The sequence below is a fragment of the Mauremys mutica genome, chromosome 3 (genome assembly GCF_020497125.1).
Source record: "Mauremys mutica isolate MM-2020 ecotype Southern chromosome 3, ASM2049712v1, whole genome shotgun sequence".
Taxonomy (NCBI): Eukaryota; Metazoa; Chordata; order Testudines; family Geoemydidae; genus Mauremys; species Mauremys mutica.
In genome coordinates, this window is record NC_059074.1 from 142,466,589 (window position 1) to 142,479,314 (window position 12,726).

General features: G+C 43.9%; 1 protein-coding gene across 5 annotated transcripts in view; it reads left to right on the plus strand.

The window, feature by feature from the left end:
• PRKD3 (protein kinase D3) overlaps positions 1-12,726 on the plus strand; it is an 87,915-nt gene that overhangs the window by 71,868 nt on the left and 3,321 nt on the right. For all 5 annotated transcript variants that reach the window (XM_045009315.1, XM_045009314.1, XM_045009316.1 and 2 more), the window contains 4 exons: positions 3,695-3,801; positions 4,438-4,599; positions 5,500-5,598; positions 11,508-11,775. In XM_045009315.1, coding sequence (XP_044865250.1) covers positions 3,695-3,801; positions 4,438-4,599; positions 5,500-5,598; positions 11,508-11,775 — 636 coding nt within the window. The remainder of the gene's footprint in view (positions 1-3,694; positions 3,802-4,437; positions 4,600-5,499; positions 5,599-11,507; positions 11,776-12,726) is intronic.

Genomic DNA, 12,726 nt, shown 5'->3' on the forward strand with positions numbered 1-12,726 from the left:
TGCAGAGCCCACTGGGCCGGTGGCCAGAACCCAGGCAGTGTGAGTGCCACTGAAAATCAGCTCGCGTGCCGCCTTCGGCACACGTGCTGCAGGTTGCCTACCCCGGTATAGAAACTCCTCTTGATGTTGAGTACAATTACTCCTTGATTCAATACTTATTTAAGCCAATATGTTTAATGCTTGTATGAAGCATTTGTCCAAAATCTTTTTTAGTTCACTCCACCATTTTAAAATGCATGTTTGGTGCAACACATTTAAGATACTACAATCGCAAAGAAAATGGGAGAGCAAGAAAAGAGAATATATAGTCTAATATTAGTGTTACATTCTGACTCCATTCATCTATTTATTGCTGGGACAAAGTTGGGTGAGGTAATATCGTTTGTTGGACCATCTTCTGATAAAGAGAGACAAGCTTTTGAGTTTACACAGAGCTCTTTGTCTCCAGAAGAAGAGTTCTGTGTAAGCTTGAAAGCTTGTCTCTCTCACAAATAGAAGCTGGTCCAATAAAAGGTATTACCTCATCTACCTTTTCTCACTAATATCCTGGAAGCAACACTGCTACGCTATTTATTGTCAGCAGTTCACAGGTTGGATCTGGTAACCATTATACCATAAATAAGAATATTCTTAATCATTTAAAATTTGGATCTACATCCTTCCAGTTAACATATAGTGAATAAAATACTTTTGGTTCATTTTTGTGTTCCTGTATTTTAGAAAAGTTCACACAGAACATTCTATTGGTTTAATTATGTCTAGGTATGAGAGAAATGTTTTGCTTTTTTTCAGAATGTAGGACAAAATTTTGAACTTGTAGATACTGAAAATTGAATACATTTTGAAGTACACCTCTACCCCGATATAACGCTGTCCTCGGGAGCCAAAAAATCTTACCGCGTTATAGGTAAAACTGTGTTATATGGAACTTGCTTTGATCCGCCGGAGCGCACAGCCCTTCCCCCTCCCCCCTGGAGCGCTGCTTTACTGTGTTATATCCAAATTTGTGTTATATCGGGGTAGAGGTGTATTGATATCTAGCCTTTATTTCTATTTGCCCCTCTATTACATTACCTTTCATTTTTGAAAGATGTAAAAAATGTTGTAGGGCTAGGGAGAAAATGTGGGTGATCTCTTACTGGTGTAAGATTTGACAGCAATACCATTTTAAAGGGCTATGTTTAAAGCCTTTTCGAACCCACATACAGTATTTAATGTTAATCTTTCACCTGTGTGTGAGCACAGCTCTAGTCTGTTCTGCTTACTTAACCAAATATTGTCACCTGGTTTGATGTTCTTTAATCAAGTCCAGTATCCAGAAGGAATATGTCTAGTCCACTGTTGACTTTATTTCTGTGGCATTTTGATATAATTTGATGTTTAGTGGAGCTAGAACCTCTTCCTTTGAATTATATATATTTTAACCCTTATAGGTGGCTACAATTTGTCATTTTAAGAATTGCCATATGTCATCCAAGGGTTTTATTTGGTAATTGATACTGAATGCCTCAGAACAGATCTCCTAAACTCCTTGGAAGGATTTGAACCTTCATGCCATTTCTTCTATCAGCCCAGGATATATTGCAAGCTTTTCATTGTACTAGTCTCTTCTAATCTGATTTAATTATTTTTACTTTTCAGTTATTGAAGTCTGTTTGGCTACTCTGTTGCCATTTGGAACTTCAGTCAGGCCTCCATTAAGTCTAACTTATTTTGTCCCGTGGAAATAACCCTATTTTTAACCCTTTATTCATCATATAAATCTTTAAGGCAGGTACATTCTTATGTTGATTGCTCCATCCAACAACCTTCAGGAGCAATTACTAAGCCATGACCACCAGTACTGAATACAGAACTCCAGGTGAGGTCTAGCCTAGGTTGTTTATATAGCAGTAGTTTGACCTCCTTGTAGTATTTAGCAGTGCACCGTAGTATTCTCTGTGCCTCTTACACTATAGCTGTGGACTTTTCTGTGTATTTTATACATTTTTCTAAAAGAGTTTTCAGCACTTTCACTGAGCAGACATTCCCTTTTGTTTTTGTTACAATCTCATTCTAGATTTAATATTGATGTGTGTGTTAGATTACCAAGGTCCTTCTGTATCTGACCTCATTAACCTGCCCTCTTCATTGAGGGCTTAATTCTAACATTACAGGAAACAACTGAGTATGGGTGGGGGTGCTGGGTGGACAGCTGCACGATCAGCATTGAGACATCCTGTCTGTGTAAGGTATAATGTTTTCCATTGAATCGTAGAATCATAGAGTATCAGGGTTGGAAGGGACCTCAGGAGGTCATCTAGTCCAACCCCCTGCTCAGAACAGGACCAATTCCCAACTAAATCATCCCAGCCAGGGCTTTGTCAAGCCTGACCTTAAAAACCTCTAAGGAAGGAGATTCCACCACCTCCCTAGGTAACCCATTCCGGTGTTTCACCACTCTGAGTGAAAAAGTTTTTCCTAATATCCAACCTAAACCTCCCCCACTGCAACTTGAGACCATTACTCCTTGTTCTGTCATCGGGTACCTCTGAGAACAGTCTAGATCCATCCTCTTTGGAACCCCCTTTCAGGTAATTGAAAGCAGCTATCAAATCCCCCCTCATTCTTCTCTTCTGCAGACTTAAACAATCCCAGTTCTCTCAGCCTCTCCTCGTAAGTCATATGCTCCAGCCCCCTAATCATTTTTGTTGCCCTCTGCTGGACTCTTTCCAATTTGTCCACATCCTTCTTGTAGTGTGGGGCCCAAAACTGGACACGGTACTCCAGATGAGGCCTCACCAATGTCGAATAGAGGGGAATGATCGCATCCCTCAATCTGATGGCAATGCCCCTACTTATACAGCCCAAAATGCCATTAGCCTTCTTGGCAACAAGGGCACACTGTTGACTCATATCCAGCTTCTCGTCCACTGTAACCCCTAGGTCCTTTTCTGCAGAACTGCTTCCTAGCCATTCGGTCCCTAGTCTGTAACAGTGAATGGGATTCTTCTGTCCTAAGTGCAGGACTCTGCACTTGTCCTTGTTGAACCTCATCAGGTTTCTTTTGGCCCAGTCCTCTAAGGTAAGGTGAGGTGAAACATAGCACAGCAAGAGACACTCAACAGGATACGCCTGTTTTTCCTAACCAGTCATGTAGAGCTTTCAGATGGCAGCACACCTGGTTGGGGCTACCATATCCCTCTTCATGTAGACTATACCCTATTGGGCATATGGCGTGCCAGCCAGTGAATTAGCTGGATGTACCTTCTAGCACATTCCTGCACACAGTAGAAGTATCCTTTTGCTGCTGGGACAACAGGAGAGAAGAATCCTTACACCTTTTTCTATCCCACCCTGAGCATCAGCGTAGAAGAGGCCAGGATTTTATGGGCTTATGTGAGACTTAATAGCGCATAGGACTTTTGCAGGTCATCTGTCTGGGGTGAGTTTCACCTAATATATATATAGTATCAATGCCCAGATTGGACAGCAAAGCAACAGTCACTTTAAATGTATGGTGCAGAAAAATCCTGCATTTCAGGATTGAGTACTTACTGTCATAATTACATTCATATCACAGTTACAATTTTCAACTCAGATGTGTATTAACATTTATGATTGCGAAAAATGTACCCATTTCCACAAAGAGGGCTGTAACTTTGTTAATGAATGATTTTCTGCTGTTTGACGGGTGGTGCTGCTTTTCTTTTAGGAAAACATAGGAAGACTGGAAGGGATGTGGCTATTAAAGTCATTGATAAGATGAGATTCCCCACAAAACAGGAAAGTCAGCTTCGCAATGAAGTTGCCATTCTGCAGGTACAAAATACATTTTAAATAAAACCCACGTTTGAGCTTTGCGTCCTGTCAAAGGAAAAGCTTTTCTGTGATTCTGTGGCATGTGCTTACGTGCTTTACTAAGCTGGGCATAAGACCCAATCCTTGAAATCTGAGCCCAGCTGTTAAAGGGGGTGCTGAAAGACAGGGAGTCTGTAAGCCGCTGGAAGCAGAGTTGTCAGCGTATTGTTGGCAGTTGTCTACTTACTGCCAGCACAGACCCAGGGAGAAGATGTACTTAGGCTTTCTGGGGCCTCCCTGAAGCAGAAGCTGAAATTCATGTGACTTCTGTTCTGCTGATTGCATGACTTGCCCATCAATCCATACAAACATTTGCTCTTTTCCTTTCTATTCCTGTCTGTATCATATACAAAATTGTCCACTTCAGATATTTCCTTTTCCAGACAAAAGTAATCTTAATATTGGCAATGGGCACATTTCATGTGTTAAATCTTGCCACTTTGAAATGCCTTCTGCCTCATACTTTTTGTTTCTAATCCCTAACTCTCCATTTATATATTCTTTCTGATTTTATAGCTCAGTATAAGTGTAATTTTCCTACTGTTCAATCAATGCTGTATCTCTTTTGTTCTTCATGTGAATATTGTAACTCTCTAGAATTTGCACCACCCTGGGATTGTAAACCTGGAATGTATGTTTGAAACCCCAGAACGGGTGTTTGTTGTGATGGAAAAGTTGCATGGAGATATGCTGGAGATGATTCTTTCTAGTGAGAAAAGTCGGCTGCCAGAACGAATCACAAAGTTCATGGTCACCCAGGTTGGTATTCCATCTCTGTTTGCTTCTGTGAAGAAGAGGGGCTAGATTTTGGTTTCTTAAACTGGTGTGAGTAGAATTTAGCCCAAGATATTGCTTAGATTCAATCATTATTTAAAGAAGACAAAGCTTTAACAAGCAACAAAGAGTCCTGTGTCACCTTATAGACTAACAGACGTATTGGAGCATAAGCTTTCGTGGGTGAATACCCAGTTCGTCAGATGAATGTAGTGGAAATTTCCAGAGGCAGGTATAAATATGCAGGCAAGAATCAATCTAGAGATAATGAGGTTAGTTCAATCAGGGAGGATGAGGCCCTCTTCTAGCAGTAGAGGTGTGAACACCAAGGGAGGAGAAACTGCTTTTGTAGTTGGCTAGCCATTCACAGTCTTTGTTTAATCCTGAGCTGAGCTGGGAGGGTGAAGTGAAAATGATTGCAAATGGACTGAAGCTCAGCAGTTTCTCTTTGAAGTCTGGTCCTGAAGTTTTTTTGCTGCAGGATATGGCTACCTTTAAATCTGCTATTGTGTGTCCAGGGAGGTTGCCATATACAAAAACCTGTAGGAGAACACTTCAACCTCCCAGGACACATAATAGCAGATTTAAAGGTAGCCATCCTGCAGCAAAGGTGTAATTGGTTATGTTTTAAAGGAGACACTTCAAATTAAGTTTTCACAAAGGTCCATGTGTGGTATAAAAATATTCAAAAACTTCCTTCCCTCAAACAAAATTAACAATTGTGATTTTGATCAGGAAAAAAAATAGCACTTGCACAATGTGAAAGCACAGCAAATTGGAGATGTCTGTACAGTTCTAAATTATTGTACAATTTTGTGTCCGATCTTTGGTGCTTAGACACTTACAGTCCTAATAATTTTGAAAATACCTTTCCTTCTTTTGTAGATACTTGTTGCTTTGAGAAATTTACACTTCAAGAACATTGTGCACTGTGATTTAAAACCAGAAAATGTACTACTAGCATCAGCAGAACCATTCCCTCAGGTGAGTGAAAATTTAACAAAGGTTTCATCCTAAATCACTGTTCCACTAAAGAAGAAATATAGAATTTAGAGCTGAAAAATGATCTGTCATAGGACAGTATTACTGATGTTTTCACCCAAAATATAACTAGAATTATGTGAGCTGCCTGTATTGTTACCTTATGAATTATCTATGTATTTTGTGTACTGATTTATTGAATAAGTATAGATGTTCTTCTTTGAGTGATTGCAAATGTCCATTTTACTTCAGGTGTGTGCCAGCCGAGTGCACCAGAGTCAGAGGCTTTGGCTACACTTGCACTTCAAAGCGCTGCCGCAGCAGCGCTTTGAAGCGCTGCGTGTAATCAAAGCGCCAGCGCTGTCCGTACTCCACCTCCCTGTGGGGAATAACGTACAGCGCTGGGAGCCGTGCTCCCAGCGCTGGGGCTTTGACCACACTGGCGCTTTGCAGCGCTGCAAATTGCAGCGCTGGAGAGGGTGTGTTTTCACACCCTGCTGCAGCACTGCAAATTTGCAAGTGTAGCCAAGGCCAGAGATTTTTCCCTTACTGGTACCTATCAGGGTGGTGTATGTGTTCTCATGCTGCTGCACAATGATATAAAGGGCAGAGCTGCCCCTGCCCTCTTCAGTCCCTTCTAACCACCCATGATCGACGGGGTTGTTAATATTCTCTTTTTCAGGGATTTTTTTCTTGTATATAGTTAGTATAGTTATCAATAGTTAGACCTTTAGAGTAAAGTTTTATTGTTATTTAACTTAGTTTTGCTTAGATTGTCAGTTCCTGCTTGTTCTGATTGCCAACTCCTGGTACCTGGGCTTTAAGGCTTGCGTTGGCTGCGAGAAGTCTGGTAAGTGACCCTCATTGCAGTAGTCTAAAGTGCTTCGGTGAGGGTCACATCTGAGACTGTTCCCACAGCTGTAGAAACTTCAAGCCTTGGACCAAAGGAGTGGACATCAAGTACTTCTGCCTCTGTCAGAAGTGCCCCTCCAGACCTTGCGGAGACTGTGTGCTATTCCCCTTCCCTGGTAACAAGGAAGAAGCATGGACAATGTGTCTTGAAGGAGCCAGCCTCCTCCAAAAGATCAAGGTCACTGGTGCTGTCTATCAGCAAGCAAGCTGGAGGGCAGTGTAGAGCCTCTGTCTTTGGGGAAGAGGTGCTCCTGGATACCGACTTTGTCCAACACAGAGTAATTGACTCCGGTGCATGCACCGTTGAGGCTGAACTCTGCAATACAACAGCAGGAGAATCTCTTGGTACCAGTGATGCTGGAGGCATATGCCATGGTGTGAGACCTGCTACACCTCTTAGTACTGGATTCTTCAGCAGTGCAGGAGACAAGTCGTCTGGTACCAATGGAGCCTCAGGCTTCATCAGATGTACCTGCAAGTATGATTGGTGCCGTGGCTGGCTTCAGACTTCCAGTGCTTGCTCGCCTGGTGCCATCAAGAGGCAAGCCCAGCATGCTGTCACCAGTACTGATGTCTCTGGAGACATAATACTCCATATTGGCACTGTGTGACACAGCGTCTTTGTGGGCAGGCAACTTGGGTCCTCCTTGGAGTCTAAGGTAGGCTCCTGTGCCTTTCGCTCCAGGGCTAGAAGCATTACTCACCTTTCTCTAGAGGATTCAGCTCCTGGTACCTGGCAGAGGTCCCATGGTAGTCCAGGGATCTGGATCTTTGGGCTGGTAGAGGGTGAGGTCATATACCCTATCAATGGATTTATGAAACTCATGGGGAATGCTCGACCCGGGTGCAACAGGTCTTGCTGGGCAGCAGAAAACCCTCCACCAGAGCAACTTACCTGGCAAAGTGGAAAAGGTTCACGTGATGGGCTTTGGAATGACATGTCCGAGCTCTGAGAGCCTCACTGCAAGTTATCCTGAATTATCTTCTGCACCTCAAACTTCAGGGCTTGTCCCTGTCATCGATTAAGGTCCATCTGGCTGCTATTTTGGCTTTCCACCCTCCATTCCAAGGAAGGTCAGTCTTCACTCATGACATGATGGCTTCGTTCGTGAAAGGTCTGGAGTGTCTTTACCCTCACTTCTGGGACCCTGTTCCCTGGGATTTGAATCTCATGCTGTCGAGGCTCATGGGACCTCTCTTTGAACCTCTGGATTCCTGCTCTCTTCTCCTTCTCCTCTCCTGGAACGTTTCGTTCCTGGTGGTGATTGTGTCCACCTGTAGGGTGTCTGAGATCAGAGCATTCACATCAGAATGGCCCTATACGGTGTTCTACAAAGATAGGATCCAGTTGCAGCCGCATCCAACGTTCCTGCCCAAAGTGGTTTCCCAGTTTCATACCAGCCAGGACATTTTCTTACCGGTCTTCTTTCCAAAGCCCCATAAATCCGAGGAGGAGCACAAGTTTACATGCCTTGGACATCAGGAGGGCACTGACCTTCTATATTGACAGGACAAGGCTGTTTTGCAAGTCAACACAGCAGTTTGTTGCGGTGGCAGACAGGATGAAAGGTCGCCCAGTGTCTGCTCAAAGTATTTCGTCTTGAATCATAGCCTGCATCTGATACTGCTATGAGCAGGTGAATATACCTCCACCCGCAATAGTCAAGGCTCGCTTGACTAGAGAGCGAGCATCATCAGTAAGGCTATGTTTTAGTCACAGGTATTTTTAGTAAAAGTCATGAACAGATCATGGGGAGTAAACAAAAATTCACGGCCCGTGACCTGTCCATGACTTGTACTATATACCCCTGACTAAATCTTGTGGGATGGAGGGGACACTGGTGCTGGGGGAAGGAGGGGTTGGTGGAGCTGATAGGCTCCCTACCTGATAGGCTCCCTACCTGACTCTATGCCTCCCTGGAAGTGGCAACATCCCTCGGCTCCTAGGTCGAGGCTTGGTCACGCAGCTCTGCACACTGCCTCCCTGAGCGCTGGCTCCACAGCTCCTATTGGCCGGGAACTGCAGCCAATGGGAGGTATGGAGGCGGCGCCTGCAGGCAGAGCCAGCATGCAGAGCCTCCTGACTGTGCTTCTCCCTAGGAGCCAAGGGATGTCACTGCTTCCAGGGAGTGCCCCTTGTCCCGAGCTAAGTACTGCACAGAGCCCTCATCCCCTCCTGTGCCCCAACCCACAGACCTGAGCCCCCTCCCACACTCAAAATCCTTCTGCTGCTGGGGAGTGGGGCAGTAGCTGCTGCAGAGGCCATGGAAAGTCACAGAATCCATGATCTCCATGACAGACTTGCAGCCTTAGTCATCAGCAGTCTTCTTGGTTCAGGTGATGATCCAAGAGATCTGTAGAGCTGCTACCTGGTTGTCTGTCCACATGATTGTGTCCCATTATGTGCTTACCCAGCAGGTCTGGGACGATGCTGGGTTTGGCAGGGCAGTGCTGCAAGACCGTGAATTCTGAGCCCACCTCCACTGGCGCTGCTTGTGAGTCACCTAGAATGGAAGCGACATGAGCAAGCACTCGAAGAAAAAACGGTTACCTATCTTTCATGGCTGTTCTTCAAGATGTGTTGCTTGTGTCCATTCCATTACCCATTGTCCTGCCCCTCTGCTGGAGTTTCCAGCAAGAAGGAACTGGGAGGGTGTAAGATCTGCTGCGCCTGATATACCAGCACATGAGCATGGCACTCCTGGGGGCGCCACTGCTGACCCTACGGATACCGCTAAGGCAAAAATCTCCGACAACCAGGCATGTTGGGCATGCGCACACCTAGAATGGAATGAACATGAGCAGGACATCTCGAAGAGCAACAGTCATGAAAGGTAGGTAACCATTTTTTCTCCATTCTGCAGAGCCTCTGTGTCAGGGCTCTTTTGACGCTACCATCAGAACCCAACCTGATCTTGCAGGACCATAGTTGACTCCTGCATCACAACCTGTCTGCTGTCCATTTTATGGCTTGAATGCTCCATAGTTACTGCCTTAAGAGGCAGAGTATTCAGAGAATGTACAAAACATCTTCCTGAATAGCAGAAAACCTTCTAGTCGAATACTTTTCTGTTGAAGTGAAAATGATTTTCCTTATGGTCATAGCAGAAAGATGTTTTCCAGTCTGGGCCTCTTTCCACCATGTCTTGGATTACTTGTTCTGCCTGAAACCACAAAGCCTATCCATTAGTACCATCCGGGTTTACCTGAGAGCTATCTCCAGTTTCCACTCTCCAATCACTGACCACTCAGTATTCTCTAATCCAGTATTCTTAAAGGGTCTGGACAGGTTATATCCGTAAGGTTCAAATCTGGTGTTAATGAAGTTGATGGCAACCTGCTCTTTACTTAATCTGTCCATGAAAGTAGCCTTTCTGGTAGCTATTACCTCTGGGAGAAGAGTGGGGGAATCACAAGCCTTGGTAGCTGACCCTCCTTATACCGCCTTTTATAAGGACAAAGTTTACGTCCACATCTGAAAACTGTGCCTAAAGTAGTATCAGAATTCCATCTCAATCAAGTGATATAATTTACCGACTTTCTTTCCTAAGCCCCAATCTCATAAGGATGAAGAGAGACTCCATACTTTGGATGTCAGAAGGACGTTAGGTATTTATTTGGACATAACCAAATTGTTTAGGTTGTCATCCCAACTATTCTTAGCAATTGCAGACAGGATGGAAGGCCCTTCTAGTCTCAGCACAGAGAATCTCATCATGGATTTCCTCTTGCATATGTGTTATGACATTGCCAACATAATCCTGACAAGCCCGGTAGTAGCATACTCGGCAAGATCTCGGGAGTTCTGCAGGTTTTTTAGCTCAAGTGCCTGTAACAGACATTTGTAGGACTGCAACTTGGTTATCGGCACACACCTTTACAACTCATTATTCTGTATCTCAGCATTCCAGAGACAACGCCTTTGGACGAGTAGTCCTTCAGTTGTTTTTCAGGTAGACTCCGAAATGCACCTCCAGATTGACCTGCTTGTGAATCACCTGAAGTGAAATGGACGGGTGCAAGACAAAATGGTTACAAAACTCTTCTGTAACTGTTGTTCTTCGAGATGTGTTGTACGTGTCTATTCTATGACCCTCCTCCTTCCCCTCTGTAACAGAATCTCTCCAGTAAGGAGGAACCGAAGGGGTGTGGGGCAGCTCCACGCTTTATGCCATCATGAGGCAGCATAGGGTGCATATGTTGCCCTGACAGGTACCACTCTGAGACAAATAGGGGCGGGATAGTTCAGTGGTTTGAGCATTGGCCTGTTAAACCCAGGGTTGTGAGTTCAATCCTTGAGGGGGCCATTTAGGGATCTGGGGCAAAAAATCTGTCTGGGGATTGGTCCCGCTTTGAGCAGGGGGTTGGACTAGATGACCTCCTGAGGTCCCTTCCAACCCTGATATTCTATGAAATCTGTCTCTGGTGCAGTGGGTGTGCACATACCTGAAGTGGGTTAGACATGTATGGTCTCAAGTTGCAGTGGGGGAGGTTTAGGCTGGATCTTAGGAAAAACTATTTCACTAGGAGGGTAGTGAAGCACTGGAATGGGTTACCTAGGGAGGTGGTGGAATCTCCTTCCTTAGAGGTTTTTAAGGTCAGGCTTGACAAAGCCCTGGCTGGGATGATTTAGTTGGGAATTGGTCCTGCTTTGAGCAGGGGGTTGGACTAGATGACCTGAGGTCCCTTCCACACGTGATATTCTATGTGCAGTGAAGTGGAATGGACATGTGTAACACACCTCAAAGAACAGCAGTTACAGAAGAGGTTACTAACTGTTTTTTCTTAAGTTTGCTAGTAAGTTTCCAAAGTCAAGTATGTAAAGGGAGACCTCACTGAAGGAATAGGACTAATTGCTTTTTGCTTCAGTTTGTCCAGTGCAAGCAATAATTAAATGATGGCAAATGTAATGCCCGATACCATACTTTTGTTTAGACAGTTGCTCCTCTGTGAGATCTGCCAGAGATTTTTTCAGTTAACACTACTGTATTTATTTACAGGTGAAGCTGTGTGACTTTGGTTTTGCGCGCATCATAGGCGAAAAGTCTTTCAGGCGCTCTGTGGTTGGAACCCCTGCCTACCTTGCTCCTGAGGTGCTCCGGAGTAAAGGTTACAATCGCTCTCTGGATATGTGGTCAGTGGGAGTAATTGTCTATGTGAGCCTTAGTGGTACATTCCCATTTAATGAGGATGAAGATATAAATGACCAAATCCAAAATGCAGCATTTATGTATCCACCAAACCCCTGGAAGGAAATTTCTAGTGAAGGTAAAGAAGTTCAAGAGAGCTTTTGCTTTTTGGGATCTTGTTTTTTATAGTATTTTATGTACATTAACTCTTTGGAATTCAGGTATTTTTGAATTGCATTATGAGTTTGATTCAGACAGGAATGTGAAAATTGACAGCTGAATGACTCTTTGGTTAAAGGCTAACCTAATAGATGTGAGCCAGCATGAATTTATGAAAGATAAACGATGTCAAATGGGATTACATTTAACAATTGGTCTAGAAAAAAGGGAGAACCAATAGATATAACTAGATTTCAGAAAGCTGTTGATAGAACTTGACATAATGGCTTATTGTATGAAATCACCAAATGTGGGTTTAGGTAACTTTTCTGCTGGGTGTAGAAGGTGGTGGGTTGGAGGTAAAGATGTGTACTCTTTATGAAAACTAGTAAGTTAAATCTGGCATGGCTGTAAGTTTGAAACACAGGCATGCATACACCTCTACCCCAATATAACACAACCTGATATAACACGAACTTGGGTATAACGTGGTAAAGCAGTGCTCCGGGGAGGGGGGGAAGCGAGCGGGGCTGCGCACTCCAGCAGATCAACGCAAGTTCGATATAACACGGTAAGATTTTTTGGCTCCCAAGGACAGTATATATTGGGGTAGAGATGTATAACTAGAATTCTGGATCCAAACATTCTGGTCCAGTGCAATAACGAAATAGGGGTGAGTGAAGATATTCAGATCTGGATCCAAATGTTAGCAGACTTCAAGGTTGTTCAGACCTGGGGTTTTAGCATGGGCCTAGCTCTAGCTATGAAATTTATGATGATAATAAAATAAGTGGTGTATATACTTAAGACCTGGAAGGATGTCTGACAGTAGTGTGTAATGGTGGGAACTTACTGTTAAGAGAGAGCACTTTAAAAAGATGTAAGATAAAATTTTCAAAAGAGTCTAACTGGCTGAGGAGGCTAAATCTCA